This window comes from Bos indicus, chromosome 2, assembly GCF_029378745.1.
Source record: "Bos indicus isolate NIAB-ARS_2022 breed Sahiwal x Tharparkar chromosome 2, NIAB-ARS_B.indTharparkar_mat_pri_1.0, whole genome shotgun sequence".
NCBI lineage: Eukaryota > Metazoa > Chordata > Mammalia > Artiodactyla > Bovidae > Bos > Bos indicus.
In genome coordinates, this window is record NC_091761.1 from 61,879,378 (window position 1) to 61,900,907 (window position 21,530).

Below are 21,530 nucleotides of genomic sequence, written 5' to 3' on the forward strand. Positions count from 1 at the left end.
TTAACACTCAACATTCAAAAAACAAAGATCATGGCATCCAGTCCCATCACTTCATGGCAAATAGATGGGGAAACAATGGAAACAGTGACAGACTTCATTTTCTTAATCTCCAAAATCACTGCAGATGGTGACTACCACCATGAAATTAAAAGATGCTTGCTCCTTGAAAGAAATACCATGACAAACCTAGATAGCAGATTAAAAAATAGAGACATCATTTTGCCGACAAAGGTCCATCTAATCAAAGCTATGGTTTTTCTAGTAGCCATGTATGGATATGAGAGTTGGACCATAAAGAAGGCTGAATGCCAAAGACCTGATGTGTTTGAACTGTGGTGTTGGAGAGTCCCTTGGACTGCAAGGTGATCAAAATAGTCAATCCTAAATGAAATCAATTTTGACTATTCTTTGGAAGCATTGATTCTGAAGAGGAAGCTCCAATTCTTTGGCCACATGATGCAGAGAGCCAACTCATTAGAAAAGACCCTGATGCTGGGAAAGATTGAGGGCAGGAGAAAGGGATGGAGGAGCCTGTTGGATGGCATCACCAATTCAATGGACATGAGTTTTTGCGAACTCTGAGAAATAGTGAAGGACAGGGAAGCCTGGTGTGTTGCAGTCCTTGGGGTCAAAAAGAGTGGGACATGACTGAGTGACTGAACAACAACAACAATGATGTTACTTTCCCCAAATCCCTCTTCCCTTTACCCTCACTGACTCAACCCTGTGGGGTGGAATCTAAATGCCCAGCCAAAACTCCTCTTTTCTAAGCTCCATTTCAACTAGGAGTGGTTCTGTGACACAATGTGGCCAATGAAACCTTAGTAGAAGTTTCTGGATAGTGATTCTGGGAAAACTTGTTAAAATAGGGTCAACTCAGTTGGGATGTACCCTTTTGTCCTTTTCTTTTCTTCCTGCATCAAACAAGGATGCCAAACTTGGAATTGTAGCAGCTATCTTATGGCCTACTAGGAAGAAAGAATGAGAAGATTGTAGAGGTGTTGCTTTGACATCTTGGCTGCTGGTCTAGCAGGTGCTACTAACTCCAAGCTTCCTGATAAGTAGCAGGAGAGGCAAAGTAATGGGGAAAATAGTCCTATCTGTTTTGGTCATTACTTTGTGGCATTTTATTTGTGTGGCTGTTGTGAATTCCCTCTCATTACAGAAGTAAATACAGGATATGACACAGCTTAAATATTAAGTAGACGAAAGTCTATTTCTTTTTACCATAAAATCCCAAGGCATCAATTTTATTTCTGCAAAATGATACCATCTATCAAATTAATATTGTTAAATTGAATTGTTTTTATTTTGTGGTTTATTCCTCATTTCGTAAACGTGTTCTCATTTTTAAAATATTTTCTAAAATCTGTAAGTATAAGGAGTTTGTTCCTAGTTTTGGGTTTGTACTTATTTGACATAATTTTTTTTAATTAATAATAAGGTTTTGGGTGAATATTTTCCTTTGAAATAAGTTTGATGATTACTCAAATATGAGGCCCTGCTTGAGGCATTCATTCTGAACCCAGTCAATATTTTAATGCTTCGTCATATGCTTTTGAATGTAACTTTCATTGCACACTTAGATAGAAGTGACTACTCCTGTCTTTGGCCTTAATCTTGGCCTTGAAAGGACTTCAAGTACACTTATTGCTAATATATTTGCATCTTGCTCAGATAAAAGGCCTAGCACTATGCCTGGTGCTCAAAGGTATATCTGGTGAATGACCAAATCAATATTAGTGAATATCATGTGCTTGGTGGTTATTGAAATTTAAAATAATTTTTAATATGTCCTTCCACTAATTTAATATGTGCTTCCCTGGTGGCTCAGAGGTTAAAGCATCTGCCTGTAATGTGGGAGACCTGGGTTTGATCCCTGGGTTGGGAAGATCCCATGGAGAAGGAAATGGCAATCCATTCCAGTATTCTTGCCTGGAGAATCCCATGGATGGAGGAGCCTGGTGGGTTACAGTCCATGGGGTCACAAAGAGTCGGACATGACTGAGCAACTTCACTCACTCACTCACTCACTCCACTAATTCAGCCTCACAGCTCCACAAGCTTGAGACAGTAATAAAAGTGCTCAGGCTTTATTAATATATAATTCAATAAATCCAAAATATAGGCTAAAAGGAATTTGTAGGCAAAAGATTATTTTATTTCCATGTTTTGAGAGAATTCTGTTTGTAATAAAACTATTTAACTTATTTCTCCATCTACCTAGCAATATTTAAGCATCTTTACTGTCTGAGCCACAAGGGGGCTTCCCCATCAATGGTGTACATGTCTTTATTAAGTAATTTTATTACTGTAAATCATTTTTACTACTTATAAGTGGGGCTTCTCTGGTGGCTCAGCTGGTAAAGAATCTGCCTGCAATGAGGGAGACCTGGGTTGGGAAGATCCCTGGTAAGGGAATGGCCACCTACTCCAGTTAAGTATCCTTGCCTGGAGAATCTCATGGACAGAGGAGCCTGACGGGCTACAGTCCATGGAGTCACAAACAGTTGGATACAGCTGAGTGACTAAGCACACAAAGTCACTTTAGACTAGATCAGGCAGACCTGAATTACTTCTTATTTGCTTTTTATATGAACTATATTTTTGTTTTTAACTCCAAAATATTCTAATGAATGTTATTGTCTAATCCGTTAAAATTCTCCCACTAATTATTGCAGGAATATTCACCTTTTTTTGACCTGCAGTTGTATAAATAGTTACAAATAATTGTGTGAAAACTAACATGTGGTATAATGGCCCAGGGGAAATTATTATACACCCTGAAAACAATAATAATTCTCTCAAAATAGCTTAGATACACCATTTTTTTAAACCCTAGGAGGATGCAGACACTATTTCCTGTTTTGCTCTTTATTCTTGAAAGTTACAGGGTAATTTTGTGCTAATGAAGTCAGACTAATGAAGCATAATATTTTCAAGATATTATCACGCATTAGGGGTTAGTTTAATTTTTAAAAAACTCATGAACAGGAAGAGCAATTCTTTTTGAAACTTCATTGGGTTGTTGGTATACACACAGATTTGTTTATACTCCCCCACATCTCTTATGTACCTTGAAATTATTACCAGACTTTTATGTCCTTCCTGTGTGTGATTGGTGTTTCATAATGGGTAAAAAGAACTAACACAAAAGAAATCACTAAATGTTATCTTAGTCTGTTTTTCAAAGTCATAACATGTACAGCAGATATGGGTTGCTTCATGTAAAATCTTTCTCCTCTCCTTCCCTGTCAACAGAGCCTAGAATTCTTTGGATGTACCTTCCATGTGTCTCTGAACATGGTGGGTAAGGCTATGTTCTCTGGAGCTACTTAGGATGAACCAGCAGAACGATGACATGAGTAGACTACACCTGGAAATCATCCCACCCTGGATTTCTCATTATATATTATGTGATATATTAATTCTCTTTAGTGGTTAAGCCATTTTGAGTTGTTTCTTTCCTTGCATCCTCATGAAAACAGTGTTTATAAAACCAGTTTTTAAAGTCGTCACATTTCCTTCCATTTTCAACGGCTAAATTGGAAGCCACTGCCCTCTGTTGTCTAGTCACTAAGTTATGTCCTACACTTCTGAGACCCCATAGACTTAGCAACCCAGGGACAGCGGAGCCTGGTGGGCTGCCGTCTATGGGGTCGCACAGAGTCAGACACAGTGACTTAGCAGCAGCAGCAGACTTAGCCCACCAGGCTCCACTGTCTGTGGAATTTTCAAGGCAAGAATACTAGTGTGGTTTGCCACTTCCTTCTCCAGGGGATCTTCCTGACCCAGGAATGGGACCCACGTCTCCTGTATTGGCAGGCTTATTTTTTGCCACTGAGCCACCAGGGAAGCCCATTGTCCTTTGTATCTTCCCTTTGTTCACTGCCAGTACTTACTTTTTGACAGTGAACATAGTTATTTGGAGTTTATTGAACAGAACTTATTATCACCATCATAACAGCACTAAAGTTTTTATGGTACCTTTTTATTTACAATGTATTATCTCATTTTATCCCAGCATAGCTTACTTGACTTGTTGTTCAGTCACTAAGTCATGTTGGACTCTTTGCAACCCCATGGACTGCAGCACTCATGACTTCCTTGTCTGTCACTATCTCCCAGAGTTTTCTCAAACTCATGTCCATTGGGTCTGTGATGCCATCCAATCATCTCATCCTCTCTCACCTGCTGCAGGGTCTTTTCCAGTGAGTCAGCTCTTCACATCAGGTGGCCAAAGTATTAGAGCTTCAACTTCAGAATCAGTCCTTCCAGTGAATTTTCAGAGTTGATTTCCTTTAGGATTAACTGGTTTGATATCAAACTTGGCTTAGTCATTTCATAAAACAGATGAGACTTAAGAAACTGGCGATAGAGGTCTAAGATATGTTTAACTATATGCTTGCAAATAAGAGCATTGCTTTAAGCTTTTACAGTTATGAGGCAGACCAATTTGATTCACAAACAAAATAAATGCTTCTGTTTTGTAGCTTTTGTTTTTAACAGAAATTTCTAACCCAAGGGTGAGAGTCACAGACTCAAATCCATTGTTTAAATAATCCCTCTAGAGGTTTGATTGTTTTTGTTTTAATCAAGTGCTTAATTAGCTTCAGTTTCAAATATAAACATGTATCCTATGCCATAATAACTTCAGGATATTCAGGGAAAAGTTCCAAAAAGCGGTTTTAAATATGCATGTATCTGGAGTATATTGTAAAAGCCTTAGGTGCAGATTTAGGACTTGTGTATGTGTGGTACTTAAAACTATGAGGATGAATGACAGCTTTAGGAATTTAAGAGGAGCACAAGGAGAATGTGACTGAAGATTGAACACAGAAGAAGTGGAGTAGCAGAGGAGGCACCAGGAAATGGGGCAGAGATGAAAGCTAGTAGGAGAATCAGGAGTGGCTGGGAGGCCCAGGAGATCTTTTCCAGAAAATGTTGTTCTACCGCAGACAGTATGAAAAATCAAGCTAGTTGAGAGCTGAAGCAGAGGGTTTCCTGACCACATATATTTACCATTTGTCAAAGCAAGAAATTTTTTTTTTCTAATTTTCAACCTCAATTTCCGCCCCCCCCCCGCCTTTCTCTTTTATGTTACATGTTAATATCATGTTACAGTATTATATTGTGGACTTTAGGGATTTTACATAAGATTAGGAAAGGTGTAAATCTTAAGTTATTAGTTGTGACACACATACATATCTATACACACACACACACATACGTACATACTGTATTCACATGCACACACGTATATTAACTTGTATTCACAGAGCCTGTTTCCAGAAAACTACACAAGAAATTGGTTACAGCCAATGTCTGGAACACCCTTGAGGAATGGCCATTGGAGAAAGATTTTCTATTTTTGTACCTCTTAAAGCATGTGGATATAATGTATCCCCAAGTAAATAATATTAAAAGTAAACAAATAAAACACAGGCCATTTTATCATGTTGAACTTTGATAGTTATGGGGAAAGGGATTTTAAGATACGGCTCTAGCTAGAAAAATTGTTGTGACTTGCTTCTCTGAACTCCTGGCCCTGTGGCTTAGTCTATAGGGAATAGTGGGTGGGTTTATTAAAGTAACATTAAGTTGTTGTTCTGTTGCTAAGTCATGTCCAACTCTTTGCCACCCCATGGACTGTAGTGCACCAGGTTTCCCTGTCTTTCACTATCTCCCAGAGTTTGCTCAAACTCATGTCCATTGAGTCAGTGATATCATCCAGCCATCTCATCCTCTGTTGCCCCTTCTTCTCCTGCCTTCAATCTTTCCCAACATCAGAGTCTTTTCTAATGAATTGGCTCTTCCCGTCAGGTGACCAGAGTACTGGAGCTTGAGCATCAGTCCTTCCAATGAATATTCAGGGTTAGGATTAACCTGGTTTTAGGATTGACTGGTTTGAACTCCTTGCTATCCAAGGGACTCTCAAGAGTCTTCTCCAGCATCACAATTCGAAAGCATCAATTCTTTGGTCTCAGCCATCTTTATGGTACAACTCTCACATCTGTACATGACTACTGGAAAAACCATAGCTTTGACTGTACAGACCTTTGTTGACTAACATTAAGTTAGCATTGGTCAAATATACCATACTAAAGGGTGATATGGTAGTATATTAACCATATTAAATTGTTATGGACGGTTTCATATGAATATCCAAAAAGTCAGTATTCTTCCTGGGATAATAGCCCACATCTGAGGTCACAGCATGCATGGTAATTGATTAAGCAGATTCTGTTTTCATGTACTGAGTCCTGAATTCTGTACTTCTGATTCAAAACAGAATTTGTTGTTCGGTCACTGAGTTGTGTCTGACTCTTTGCAGCCCTATGAACTGCAGCTCACCAGGCTTCGCTGTCCTTCTATGTCTCCTTGAGTTGGCTTAAACTCATGTCCATTGAGTCAGTGATACCATCCAACCATATCGTCCTCTGTCGTCCCATTCTCCTCCTGCCTTCAATTTTTCCCAGCATCAGTCGGGTGGCCAAGTATTGGAACTTCAGCTTCAGCATCAGTCCTTCCAAGGAATATTCAGGATTGATTTCCCTCAGGATTGCCTGGTTTGATCTCCTTGCTGTCCAAGTGACTCTCAAGAGTCTTCTCTAGCACTACAGTTCTAAAGCCTCAGTTCTTCGGTGCTCAGCCTTCTTTATGGTTGAACTCATATCCATCCATGACTACTGGAAAAACTGTAGCTTTGACTCAATGGACCTTTGTCAGCAAGGTAATGTCTCTGCTTTTCAACTAGGTTTTTCATACAGAATTAGAGCATTAAGTTCTGAATGTCATCAAAATATTCTCTTGGAGAGTTTTTCTATTTTCTTTTTGACATGATTTATTCAAAAGAGATATGGGTGTTAATTATTGAAAAGGTATTTTGTTTTTTTTTTTAATATAAGGAAATTGGAGAAAAGCTTCCAGTTAAACACACATTATTTTGTTCTATGAGTCTTAGAAGAGAAATTTAGCTGGTATGTAGAGTGATTGTTAGGAAAGTATAATGCTGTTCAGTTTTCTCTTTTCTACCTGTATTTGAGTTGGGGTTTAAAATAGCTAACACTGAACATGTACATCCATAGATATGGCTGCTGCAAATACCAGAATATATATGTCTTGATACTGTAAGTGGTGATTAATGTAAGGAGCCTCAAGGTTTTGGAAACAACTCAGTGAAATGGAAAGTTGCTTTTTTGATGTCTGCAGCCATGCTGGATAAGCTATGATTCAAGCAATTAACAATGAATTTGGAACAAAGAAATGTTATTTTTTTTATGAAAACGGAAAACTGAACTGCTTGTTAAATTCAGATAAAATTGTATAGCTATTGGCATACCAAACCAGGTTTGACAAATAAAATGCATATTCTTTAATGAAGGTTTTCATTCTAGCTGTAGGTTAAAGTCCCTATAATATGGATTGTATTTGCTATTTCCCAGTGGGAGAAAAAAACTGTTTATATTTCCATAGATATAATGTAATTCTGTGTAATAATGTGATAATGGGCAGTCCTTCATTTACAAATGAAGTTTAGGCTTTAGTTTCATTCAGATATGATATAAAATTTCTATGAAGTGAGAAATTGGATTAGCTATATTTTCACTTTTTATATTATGGTCTCCATCAGTCATTTTTATTGTTTTCCTTCTCAATGTTGACTCCGTGCCCATTGTTCGGGTTTCCAACATGTTATATGGCTACTTCCCTATTTTTAGTTTTTCTCTTGTTTTTTGCTACCAAAATTCCTTTCTGATTACCCTGTATCTGTTGCCTCCCTTTTTTTTTTAAAAAACTATCCACAATCCTCTCAACAAATGAGAACTGCAAGTGAGCTTACATATGAGCTTAGTATGGTGTCCTTTTAGTCATCCTTTGCAGCATTTGACACTGTTAACCCATTTACCCTGTTTTGAAATGTGTATCCCCTGGACTTCTTAGTCCCTGAACCTTGTTCTCTACCTCCATAAATATTTTTAGTTCCTTCCCTTTGCTTTCAGAATAAGAGTGGTTCCCAAGGTTGTAGGCATGAAAAAAATTCCTTCCTTTTTTTTTTTTTTTTTTTTTTTACAGTTTTTGCAGGAGAACCCCATTCTTTTCTACTTCTTCTGTTACCATCTTCTACTTCTTCTGTTACCATCTTCATGCATAGCTACTTGACCATTTTTATTTGTTGTCTTAACTTGATTGCCAAGTGTCTGATCCACAGATGTTACACTCATAGAGTCAGTGATTGGGTTATGTATAGTATTTTGTCTTTTTAAAATATCTTCTCTGTTCCCTACTTTTCTTTTGAGCAGTAGTACTACCATATTTATGTGTTCCCCGTACAGAATAATTCCTTTAGACAGTAATCTCTACTCAGTCTCTGCCCTTCTTCTCTTTACATTGTCTCCTGAACCCTTTCAGGTGAGGCTTTTGTTCCCTACTGTTCTATCAAAGTTGCTCTTGTCAGGGCTGTGAATGATCTCTTCCCAAATCAAATGATCAATTCTTAGACCGAATTTCACTAGACTTGTCAGCAGCATTTGTCATAGTTGTTCATTAGCGCCGTCCCAAAACAGTTTCTTAACTTGGCCTCAAGGTCACTACATTCTTCTTGTATCTTTTTATATTACTGGATCCTTCTCAGTTTCCTTTGCTGGATCTTTCTCCCTTTTGTGACCTCTTATTGTTGGAGCGCTCCAGGGCTTTCTGTCAGTAGCTCTCTTCTTCCTAGGTGATCCCATTTAGTCTCCTGACTTTAAATATCACCAGTTTGGTTTTCTGGAGCTTCCCTGGTGGCTCAGTGGTAAAGAATCTGCCTACCAGTACAGGAGATGTGGATTTGATCCCTGGATTAGGAAGATCCACTGAAGAAGGAAATGGCAATTTACTTCAGTATTCTTGCCTGGAAAATCCCATAGACAGAGGAGCCTGGTGGGCTACTTAGTCCGTGGGATTGCAGAAGAGTTGTAGACAACTTAGTGACTAAACAACAAGAACAAATTTAGTATTCTGCTTTAGAATAATTTTAGTACTGCCTCTCTCCGTTGTTACCACCCTTCAGTTTTGCACTTTCAGATTGCAGAATGAGGTCCTTCCACTTGCAGAGTCTTCATTTAGAATATACATCATCCACTCAATTCACGTATATATAGTTTCATTGCCAATCACATTTCCTTTTCGTCTTCTATCTTGAATCTGTATTCAGTTAGTTCAGTTCAGTCCCTCAGTCGTGTCCGACTCTTGGCGACCCCATGAATCTCAGCACGCCAGGCCTCCCTGTCCATCACCGACTCCCAGAGTTCACTCAGACTCACATCCATCGAGTCAGTGATGCCATCCAGCCATCTCATCCTCTGTCATCCCCTTCTCCTCCTGCCCCCTATCCCTCCCAGCAACAGAGTCTTTTCCAATGAGTCAACTCTTTGCATAAGGTGGCCAAAGTACTGGAGTTTCAGCTTTAGCATCATTCCTTCCAAAGAAATCCCAGGGCTGATCTTCAGAATGGACAGGTTGGATCTCCTTGCAGTCCAAGGGACTCTCAAGAGTCTTCTCCAACACCACAGTTCAAAAGCATCAATTCTTCGGTGCTCAGCCTTCTTCACAGTCCAACTCTCACATCCATACATGACCACAGGAAAAACCACAGCCTTCACTAGACGAACCTTTGTTGGCAAAGTAATGTCTGTGCTTTTCAATATGCTATCTAGGTTGGTCATAACTTTCCTTCCAAGGAGTAAGCATCTTTTAATTTCATGGCTGCAGTCACCACCTGCAGTGATTTTGGAACCCAGTTGTTTGATTATTTTTCTCAAATATTTTTCTTCAAATGGTTTGCCTAAGTGATATAATCTTGGCGATCTTGATTAGCTGCATGTCTCTTTGCCATCCCACCCACTCCAGTGTTCTTGCCTGGAGAATCCCAGGGACAGAGGAGCCTGGTAGGCTGCTGTCTCTGGGGTCGCACAGAGTCGGACATGACTGAAGTGACTTAGCAACTGGATATAAGATTCATGAGTTCTGCTTTCCTTTCAAGTAGTCTAGATTAGTTTCTGTTGTTTTTTAGTTTTCTGATGTTGATGATAAAAGTGCAATGCAGTTGTTTTTTTTCCCTTTATTGATAATTTTTCTTTCAGTCTAAATACTTACAAGGTTTTCTTTTTATTCATAAGATTAATGAATTTTATGAGGATGTGAATAGATATTTGTCTTTTCTTTTCAGCTCACCCTGAAATGAGGTTCTCCATTTCAGTTATCCATCAGAAGTGTTTTTTTTAGCCCAAAGAAATTTCTTTAATTTTTGCTTCTCCTTTGTATATTGTGTCCTTTCTCCTTTTGAACAATTTTTCACATTAGTTTTCAGGTTCTGTTCTTCAAGTGTTTTTTCTTTGCACTTCATCTCATAGTCTACCGATTTAGCTGTCAGTAATAATCATCTTTTTAAAAAATTTATATATTCAATTTAGTTTGGAAATCATGCAAGGGAGTGTGTGTGTTTGTTGCATTAGAATTTATTTAGGTGCTATAACAATTTTTGTGCAGGTGTTTAGTCTTTCTAGCACTGCTATTTCACTAGATATATATTCTGATTATTGTGTTCTGTTCTTTCAGATGATGGGGCCTCTCACATGATCAGTTATTTTTCTATGATTGTTATTGTTGTTGTTCAGTCGCCAAGTTGTGTCTGACTCTTTGAGACCCCATGGAAGCCCACCAGGCTTCCCTGTCCCTCATCATCTCCCGGAGTTTGCCCAAGTTCATGTCCATTGAATCGGTGATGCCATCCAACTGTCTCTCATCCTCTGTCGTGCTCTTCTCCTTCTGTCTTCAGTCTTCACCAGGGTCTTTCCCAATGAGTCAGCTGTCCACATCAGGTGGCCAAAGTTTTGGAGCTTCAGCTTCAATGATGACTGTTTCTATGACAGCTCATTGGAAATCAAGTCTGGTTGCTGAACTATTGTAAATAGCAGGACTGCCAGAGGTTGGGACAGATATAGTACCTAAATTTGAAGGACAGTCAGCCCCACTAGAAGTACCTGAAGGAAGCTCAGTGCTCTTTGATGGACTTGAACTGTCCTGGTTTCCAAAGTTCGGAAGACCCACCTGTCTCATGTTAGGAGAATCCAGCATAACCAGAGGGCTGGAAGACAATCTTACAACTGAGGTCTTCAGATACTTAAAAGCCAAGCCAAGGCAGTGATCCGCAGCCATCAGTCGTGTCAATTGTTGCCCAGGGCTCTGATGCTATTTTTCAGTCAGTTAACCACCCATGGGATGGTTTAGCTGCCTAACAGTTTGCTCTGATGTTACTTCACTAGAGTCATAAACCTCATCTAGCAGCCTGCAGGTCACAGTAGCTGCTTAACTTTAGAAAGTTAAGAAACTTGGAGTTGGGTATAGAAAATAAGCCACAATCAAGGTGTTATATTACAGACTATCCCTGATCCTTTCTCATTCCAATGCATTTATATTCTAATGACTCTCAGATTTATTATATCAGTCCCTGCTATTCCCCTGACTCACATATCCCGTGCCCCACCCAACAGTACAACTGGGGTATCTAATGGATACCAGAAAGGCTATAGATCCAAACCTTTTTTTTTTAATCTTGCTGCCACTTGCAGGATCTTAGCTCCCCAACCAGGGATTGAACTCTGCCCCCTGAAGTGGAAGCATGGAATCCTAACCACTGGACCACCAGGGAAGTCCCCCAAACAGAACTTTTGATTGTGACCTCCAAACCTGCTGTTCTCCCCACCCTTCCCTTCTCAGTGAATGCATTACCACCATTTTTTCACAGTTAATTGCTTAAGCCAGTATCTTAAGATTCATTTTTGACTTCTTTCCCCTGTTTCATATCCATGATATCTCTATCCCAATTGTTCAGCATATCCTATTGACTGTGCTTTCAAAATGTGTCTAAACTGACCACTTTTCACCAACTCTGTCTCTATCATGCATCCATATATTGTTGTTCCTCTCTTGTTCTACTTCAGGTGCCTCCTATCTGCTCTCTCTGTTTCTGCTTTTGTCCTCTATAGTTTATTCTCTAGAAGCCAGAGTAATGTTTTTAAAAAGTTAAATGTTGCTTACTTCCAAAGGATTCTAAGGAAATCTAGACTTTATGCCATTGCTTATGGCTGTCCATGGTCAGGACCTAAGGTGCTTCCAACCTTATTTTCTACCATTTGCCATGACTCAGTGCATTTTAATCACATTAGACTCCCTCCGTTTGCTTAACTACATCATAACCATCTTATCTCAGAGCTCTTGCATTTGCTCATTGCTTTGTTTAGAGTTCTCCTCCTCCAGATTTTCTCATGATTCCCTTCCGCATTAAATTTGTGACAACTTATTCAGATCTGTTTGAATTGCTTTATCGTAAAGATTATTCCTGACCACTATATAAAGTAGAAACTCCCTTACTTCCCTATTCCACTTACCTTGTTTCAGTTTTTTTAATGGCACATATCACCACTAAGATCATTTATTTGTTCATTGTCAGAAGTTCTTCCAGTCACCCTTTATGAGGAAAAACCTTTAAATGCTCTATCCCTAGGACTTGGGCTTCCCAGGTGGCTCAGTGGTAAAGAATCTGCCTGCCAATGCAAGAGCCGCAGGTTTGATCTGGGTCTTGAAGATCCCCTGGAGGAGAAAATAGCAACCCACTCCAGTATTGCTGCTAGGGAAATCCCATGGAAGAGGAGGCCGGCGGGCTACAGTCCATGGGGTCGCAAAGAGTCTAACACGATTGAGCACACAAACTTATGGTAGTGCTAGTCACATAATGTTGTTCAGTCACTAAGTTGGGTATGACTCTGCAACCCCATGAACTGCAGCAGCCAGGCTTCCCTGTCCTCCCCTATGTCCCAGAGTTTGTTCAAACTCATGTCCATTGAGTCGGTGATACCATCCAACCATCTCATCCTCTGTCACTCCCTTCTCTTCCCTATTGAGTTACTTAACAGGCACTCAATAAATAATATATACTTCAAATGACATCTTTATCAAATTTGAATTGGATGTTAAAATGAAAAAGTAGGTATACATGTAAATCTTCCTGGAAATAAGTCATATTTTTCAAAGTATTGCTTTTTAGTTTTCTACTTTTCCAGCCTGTTTGGAAAAAATGTAATAAACTTGTTACTCTTGCATATGTTTTAAATTTCAGTTAGACTATTTATATTTTATTTTCCCATAAAAACTTAATATATAACCTACCATCTTTTTTTCATTTTAAGAACAAAATTCCATTTTACCTGTAGGTTATTTCTTAATAATGTATTTATTACCAAATTCTTAATTTGTGTTTTATGTTAAAAGAAAGCATGTAATATAGTATAATGTCAAGGCCGTTGGGATTAAAGGAAGGAGAAAAATGCAAATAGGGACTTTTTCCTTTCTGATTTTTATAATATTCCAGTTTTTCTTTTTTTCCAAATTTCCTGGATATCACCTTGGTTAAGAGATTGGTTTTTCCCCTTATGATGTACTCACTGTCTCTAAAGGACCCCTCGTGATCTGGACCGTATCTGCTATCCTTTGTTTTGTTCTTTGCTTTTTTCTTCTAATTATGACCTTAGTTTATGCCCCTGTCCTCAATTTCCAGTGGATAGAATTTACTTCTGTAGGTTAATAAGAAAGAATAGGGAGGAGAAAATTTAGTGAAATAATAGTAGAATACAAAATTCAGCTTGAAAGTGGCCTAGCATGTATAATATAGCATATATTAATATAATTTTTTGTAAAACATGTTAATGCACTTTAATACAGCATCTGTCTAATCTCTAGGGGAGACCAGTAAACCTTACTTACTGGTAAGGAGGGAAGTCATTGGTACAATCACTTGCTGTTTTGCTCACGTTTTCGAAGGGTCATTGTAGCTCTCATCATGGGTGGGCATTGGGAAACAGCGTATCTGAAACTAACAGTCCCACATAACCATATGCCGTTGGCAGCTGGAGAGTCTTGTAAGTCAGGAAAGGCCCTTATTCTTATGCACACTTATAAACACCTCTCTCTGGCTTAGTGCTATAATGTGTAAACTGTTTTGTGGCAAGCTACTTAACAACGCTTAATCAAAACTTTTTAAATGGTTGACTTTGGTAATTAAGACATTAATTTGGTTTTATTTTTATTTTTTTCCAGGTGTATGGTGGCTGATGAAGTAAGTGTTTTCATGATTTTTATGTGGTTTATAAAATTCCCCAGCCAGTTTTTATTGTCTGCTATTTACCCTGTACTCTCTCTCATGTGACTGTGCATCTGCATATGGAGAGGAGAAGGGGAGGGCGAGGAGGAGGGTGGCAGGGCAGCAGCAGAGAGAATAAGAATGGGAAAGAGAATGTGCGTGTGTGTTTGTGTGTGCATGCATGCAGGGCATGCATTTGGAACATGTTAGTATTAACATTAGTGATCCAAAAATTCTGTATTTGTGGCCTCAGAAGAATGAATGCAACCCCAAACAAAGCTGAACTCTTCTTTACTTGTCAAAATGCTGCTTTCTTAGAACCTGGACTTTTAAGATTTTGCTCTAAAGATTATTTTTAATTGTTTTGTATAAGTGTGAAATGTACTATTCAAATGGTGTTTTATTGTCACTAATCAATTTGATACCTTTGAGTGGCATGTACTTGTATATACTCATATTCAGATTTTTCCACTGAAAGGGAAGCTCTTGCTACATAAGCTGCAGTACCCTGCATGCATTCTGAGTAAATTTAAGTCAATAAAGTTCTGATTTTTTATATCATTTTGAAACATGTTTTCATGATATCTTTAATGATAATAGCAAAACATATACATTTAAAAATATGTCAGAGATGAAGAAAATGGATACTGAATTTTTTAAAAAGATATGTGAGACCATAAAAAATTCTCCCAATTAGCTATTTTTTAATTTAATTTACATGTAGACTCACCAATGGTGTATCTCTAGGAAAAAAGTAAATAAGAGTATAACATGCAAATGAATGCCAAGCAGAAGGTTGATATACGGCTTCTTGGTTCATGCTGACTTATAATTACTGAAGTTTTTAGTTTGAACTCTTTATAGACATTTGTTTAGACTAAATGTTACAGTTAGAAACATAGTCATTGCCTGTGAAAAAGTTCAATGGTGTAATTAAAGAGACAGGACATGGACATTTGGAAAAAAAGTAGAAATGTCTATTTTGGAACAAGATGAATTCCGAAAGAATCTACATAAATTTATAGATTTGAGAGTCCAAAATTACTAAAAGAGGCTTAGGTTTTTAGTCCCTGAATATGTTTTCACCAAATAGTATAAATTCATACTTCAAAACCTCAAAACTAGGTATAACCATTTTATATAACGTATAAATCGGTGCTGCATGTATTGATGTATGTATAAATTATTTTTTAAACAGACCAGTTTTATGTTCACAGTCAATATAACATGCAGTATTATTTGGTAATCTCCTCTAGTGATTCATGGGGAACATTTTACTGGCTATGACATTGCTACCTTGTTCCTCAATTTGGTGTTATAGTGGTTTGAATATGCCTTAAATGTGCAGAATCATTCATGGATTGAAATAAACATTTGATTAGCACCTGAACTCTGCTTAGCATTTATATTTCCCTGTTTTCTCAGTTAACATTAGACTAAGGATGGTGCATGATGAGTTCACGATGAATGCTTTAGCCAACAAGAGTTTTTCATTATACTCTTCACTTTTCATCACCTATTATTTACAGTTACACTTGTCACATGTTGAAGGATTTGTGGTAATCTTTTGAAACTATTATTTTTTAATTTGATAAATTTAAAAGAACCATTTAATATTTCAGTACTTAAAAGAAGATTCCCCTTTTGTGTCCCTCATATCTCCTCCCTTTTCACCAGCATTTTAAAGACTCTTAGTTTTTACACTTATTTGACTTTCCAAAGTTCATTATGTTGAATCCCCTATCAATAAGGTTAATTAAGGAAAAATCCTCAGTTTAACATATAAGTACAAAAAGTAGTGACAGAAATAGCATAGTGTTGTAAATTAAATTCTAAGATCACAGCTCAAAATATAATAACATCCTCTGTGTTTTGATTGAATTGAAATGCCATTTCTGTGGAGTCTTATTGAGCTAATATGGATGAAAGTGAGTAAATTAAAAGTCTTGAAATAGAAAGAACTTGTATATATGTAAATTATATGAACTCTGGTTTGACCTTCATTTTATTTTCTAATACTGTTCTTCTCTTGCTCTTATCACAAAACAGTAGTGAAGTCAGAGAAGGAAATGCAGCTTATAATTTTGATTTTAAATTTAAAAAATATATTTTGATATGAATGAATATTTGACTTATCAATAGATAGAGCTTTAGGAGAACAATTTTACATCTGTATTATTAACCTCTTTTATTTTTTTTTTTAATGGTTGAATACCTACTTGGAGTCTTGTATAATTTAACTGTCTGCTGTAATCTTTCCTCCCTAGCTTTAGAAGCAAATGACTTCCTTCACTGGTATAACTGCATCCTCTTCTTCTATCTTTCTACTAATGTCTTTTCTAATGTATCAAATCTTTGTGGAATTACATAATCTCTCTATTATGTATAAAATTGGAATGGTGACTTATTTGTTTGTCTAATTGTGTGATCTTTGAGTATTTATTATAAAACTATGTTTCAGATAACCAACAAAGATTCAACTTTTAATAAAATTAACTTTGCAGACTTAGCTTAAGCTCTTTTAATTCCTGTTTCCCTTTCTTGGTTTACTGTAGTTAAGTGTTGTCTCAAGAGCTATACAGTAAACATACAGAAACTCTTTTGAAATACTGTTCCTTTAATAATGGAATTTTGGGCCACAGTCTGTAGTCAGGCTCTTGCACTATTACCTTTGCTGTTTCTTAATAGTTTTTTAACCACTGTGTTTTTGTTCTGTTGAAAATGTTTATTCACAGAAAGATTTTAAATGTGAAAAATAACTTCACATTAACATATACCAGGTAATTCAAGTGGATACACATGAGCAAAATATTAAACCTACACACTTAATACCTTATTTTCAGGGATTTAAAGGCAATTATTTTTTGTAGAAGCTTAGTGTTTACAAATTTTTGTGATGTTTGTTTTTACTTAAGAAAATGAGACTAACATCCTGGGTTTAGATGAATAGCTTAATAATTTCGCAGCTATGGACAAAATGTTGTCAGGACATGGATCTGTCTTCTCTGTGTATTGAATCTATTATCAGAGTCAGAAAATTCCTACTTTCCTCGTTTGTAATATTTTTGTTAGTACTCTACTTTAGTCGTCTCCCCCTACACTTTTCCCTAAGTTTCCTTCCTGTTACTTGAGAAAACATTTGGAGGCAGAGGGATGGTATACCAAATAAAGTATTGCTTTCCTTCCTTTTTCAGAAGAAAAGGAAACCGTTTGTCAAAGCTAAGCCACTTGGCTTGGCTTACTTTGTGACTATTTTGGGATTAATAGATAAATATTTGGAACAGAGACCAGAGACTTATCATTATGGATAATCTTTTTTTTTTTTGTCAAGGTGCTTCTCTGGAAGAGAAGTTTGGAGGGGAAAGGCTGTGGAAACTGTTGAATGCTTGCAGAAGTTTTTCTGGAGGCTGAAGTTTGAAAAGCCTTGTGATTTTCTCTGCAGGCAGAAATCTGTAGGTGTCTCAAAACACCAAAGAACCCCCTTTAGAAGATTATTTCTGAGCAGAATACCTTAAAATTGATACTGTGATATAGACTCTGCCAACATTTTAGGTTTGAGGACTAAAACATTAAACCAAACGTGAAGAATTTTAGTTTTCCTTTTACATAAGCCGACCTTGGTTTGACAAAGTGAGCTGAGATGATAGTTTTTATTCCATTTGCTTCTACAAATCCTTCTTTCCCTTTACGAGACCCTGGTGGAATTGAATCCTCTCTGAGATTTTACTGTTTCTGATAAGCAGAAACATAACCCCTTTGGCGTGGTGGTCCATTTTTGTTGAGTGAATAGGCTGATTAAAATATTAATACTTAATTAACACATATGTGCCAGATTCTGTTCTACTGATTTAGATGTATTCATTTATTTCACCTCTGGACAACCCAATAGAATGTTATGATTATTACTACCACCATCATTTTTTAGATGAGAAAGCTGAAGTACAGGTATGTTAACACATGCTAGGAGCTGGTATCGAATCTGAAATAATCCAGCTCCCAAGTCCATTATTGCTGTTCTATACAAAGTCTGCAGGCACCAGACTTTCTGTTTTGAAAGGATTCTTAAATACAGAAGACTCTGTAAGACACAGTGCTCAAATGGATGAAACTGAATGATAAGTGACAGCATTTGTGCTGTTGAGACTGTTCTCTAAAACGGTATCATTTGCCTGCTTGTTCCTCATTTCTAAGGCCAGCTTTACTATTTTTTGAATGTCCTTTCTTAAAAATAACTTTTACATTTTAGAATAGTCTTTTTTAAATTTTTTTGGTTGCACTGGGTCTTCGTTGCTGCTCGCAGCCTTTCTCTAGTTGTGGAGAGCAGGGGCTACTCTTTGTTGCAGTGCATGGGCTTCTCATTGTGCGGGTTTCTCTTGTTGTAGAGCATAGGCGCTAGGCATTGAGCTTCAGTAATTGCAGCAGGTTGACTCTGTATTTGTGGGGTGCAGGCTCCAGGGCACGGGGGCTTTAGTAGTTGTGGCTCATGGGTTCTAGAGCATGGGCTCAGTAGTTGTGGTGAACGGGCTTTAGTTGCTCTGTGGCATGTGGAATCTTCCTGGACCAGGATAGAACCCGTGACCCCTCCGATGGCAGGTAGATAGTTATCCACTGTCTGTCCCACCAGGAAAGTTCAGTAACACTTTTAGTTTTATACAGTTATTGTGAAGATAGTACAGAGAACTCTTTTACGCCCCAAAGCTAGTCCCCCAGTATTAGTTACTTTACTATACTAATAGTAATGTGTCTCAATTAATGAACCAATATTCATATATTAGTACTGTTAACTGAAAACCATACTTTATTTAGACATCCTGTGGTTTTTACTGATGTCCTTTTTCTTTTGCAGGAGTCCATCCATGTTTTATAACATATAACTCCATTATGTGTTTTAAATAGACAGGTTGTTGTTGTTCAGTCGCTCAGTCATGTTCAACTCTGTGACCCCATGGATTGCAGCACATCAGGCTTCCCTGTCCTTCACCATCTCCCAGAGCTTGCTCAAGCTCATGTCGATTGAGTTGGTGATGCCATCCAACCATCTTGTCCTCTGTTGTCCCCTTTAACTCTTGCCGTCAATCTTCCCCAGCATCAGGGTCTTTTCTAATGAGTTGGCTCTTCGCACAGGTGACCAAAGTATTGGAGCTTCAGCTTCAGCATCAGTCCTTCCAATGAATGTTCAGGGTTGATTTCCTTTAGGATTGACTGGTTTGATCTCTTTGCAGTCCAAGGGACCTCAAGAGTCTTTTCCAGCACCACAGTTCTAAACATCAATTCTTCAGTACACAGCCTTCTTTATGGTCCAACTCTCACATCCACATGACTAACCAATAGCTTCTCCTGGTTGTGAGTTTCTCAGACTTCCCTTGTTTTTGAAGACCTTTACAGTCTTGAGAATTAATGGTTTAGTATTTGGTAAAATGTCTCTTAATTGGGATATGTTGTCTGATGGTTTTCTCATGATCAGACTGGGGTAATGTGTTTTGACAAAAAGACCACAGAGGTAAAGTCCCATTGTCACCATGTAATAGCAAGGGTACATAATATCAATTTAACTTATCACTATTGATGTTAACCTTGATTACCTGGCTTGATGTAATGTTTGTCCGGGTTTTACCCTGTAAAATTACTGGGTTTATTGTTGTTGTTCCTTCCCATACTGTGTTTTTTAAAAGAAAATAACTGTATGTAGCCCATACTTAAGGAATGGGGATTTATGTTCTACTTCCTTAAAGGCAGAGTAGATATATAAATTGGGCTACCCTGGTGGCTCAGTGGTAAGGAATCTGCCAGCCAATACAGGAGACGCAGGTTCAATCCCTGGAGAAAATCCAGGAAGATCCCCTGGAGAAGGAAATGGCAAACCAGTCTAGTAACTCCAGTATTCTTGCCTGGAATATTCCATGGACAGAGGAACCTGGCAATCTAGGTCACAAAAAGAGTAGGACATAACTGAGCTACTAAACAACAACAAATACATAAATTATTTGGAATTCATTTGTTCACACTTACTTTACTGTGTATTTATATAGGTAGGACTCATGGACATTCATCTTATATTTTGGGTTATTATCAGTACTTTTAAATTGTGTTACACAAATGGTTCCAGCTTTGGCCGTTGGGAGGTCTTTTAATTCACTCCTGTGTTCCATGACGTGCCCGCTTCTCTATAGGTTGTTCTGTTTGGGGTTTTGTGTTTTCTTTGTTTTTTTTTTTTTTTCCAGTATTTTCTTACTTTCTGGCACTATAAGATGCTCCAGAGTTCTCTTGTATATTTCCTACCACAGTCCTTGAATCGGCCGTTTCTCCAGGAAATCCTGATTCTTCTTATTGGAGAAAGATACTGGAATCAGATCTAGGTGGTAGGTGTACTCATTTTTACTGAGGTGTCATTTCTTCTAGATCCTCTCAGCTGACAGAAGTGAAAGTGAAGTCACTCAGTCGTTTCCGACTCTTTGCAACCCTGTGGACTGTAGCCCACCAGGTTCCTCCCTCCACGGGATTCTCCAGGCAAGAATACTGGAGTGGGTTGCCATTTCCTTCTCCAGGGGATCTTCCAGACCCAGGGATTGAACCCGAGTCTCCCGCATTGCAGGCAGATGCTTTAACCTCTGAGTCATGTGTGTGTATGTACATATTTATAGATATTTATCAATGCAACCAGCTGTTATCTGTATTTAAGCTAAACATAAATTCTTGATTTCTCCAGCTCTAATCCTTTACCACATGGATCATTCTATCTTTTCCCCTTGCTTAACTGTAACTTCCCATTCCATCAGTGAGAATCTTAGCTTCCACCGTCTGATATCTCTTTAATTAATTATGCATTTCTAGTATACAGGCATGGTGGTTTCAGTATTATTAACCTGTACCCTCACAGGAAAGAAAATTATTAACTAGGGTTCAGTGCTTCTGTACAGTTCCTTTTACCTTTATTTTTATAGGTTCCATTCATTTTCAGAATTATTTCTCTTTGTGATCCAGTGAAGTTGTTTCATACACTTATAATACAGTCCAATTATTGTATCACACATTACATTGCATCATGAGATCTTCTCACCTCCTAAATTATTTTCAAATTTTGTATATATATCAAAGTTTACTTTTTGTAATGTATTATAATGTTCTATGGATTTTCACAAGTACTTAATGTCTTTTAGGCACCATTACAGTATAATACAGAATAATTTTACTGCTCTAAATAATCCCCTATGCTTCACTTACTTAATTCCATTCAGACCAAAACCCCCAACAACCAAAGATATGTTTAATGATGCTGTCACTTTGCCTTTTCCAGAATGTCATACGATTGGCAGCATACAGTTTATAGATTTTTCAGACTGATTTTTTTCAC

General features: G+C 37.7%; 1 protein-coding gene across 5 annotated transcripts in view; it reads left to right on the plus strand.

Moving 5' to 3' along the window:
* ZRANB3 (zinc finger RANBP2-type containing 3) overlaps positions 1–21,530 on the plus strand; it is a 305,162-nt gene that overhangs the window by 103,643 nt on the left and 179,989 nt on the right. For 4 of the 5 annotated variants that reach the window (XM_070768553.1, XM_070768566.1, XM_070768548.1 and 1 more), the window contains one exon: positions 14,137–14,155. In XM_070768553.1, coding sequence (XP_070624654.1) covers positions 14,137–14,155 — 19 coding nt within the window. Of the gene's footprint in view, positions 1–6,334; positions 6,734–14,136; positions 14,156–21,530 lie in introns of all 5 variants that reach the window. The other variant, XM_070768561.1, reaches the window with a different exon arrangement.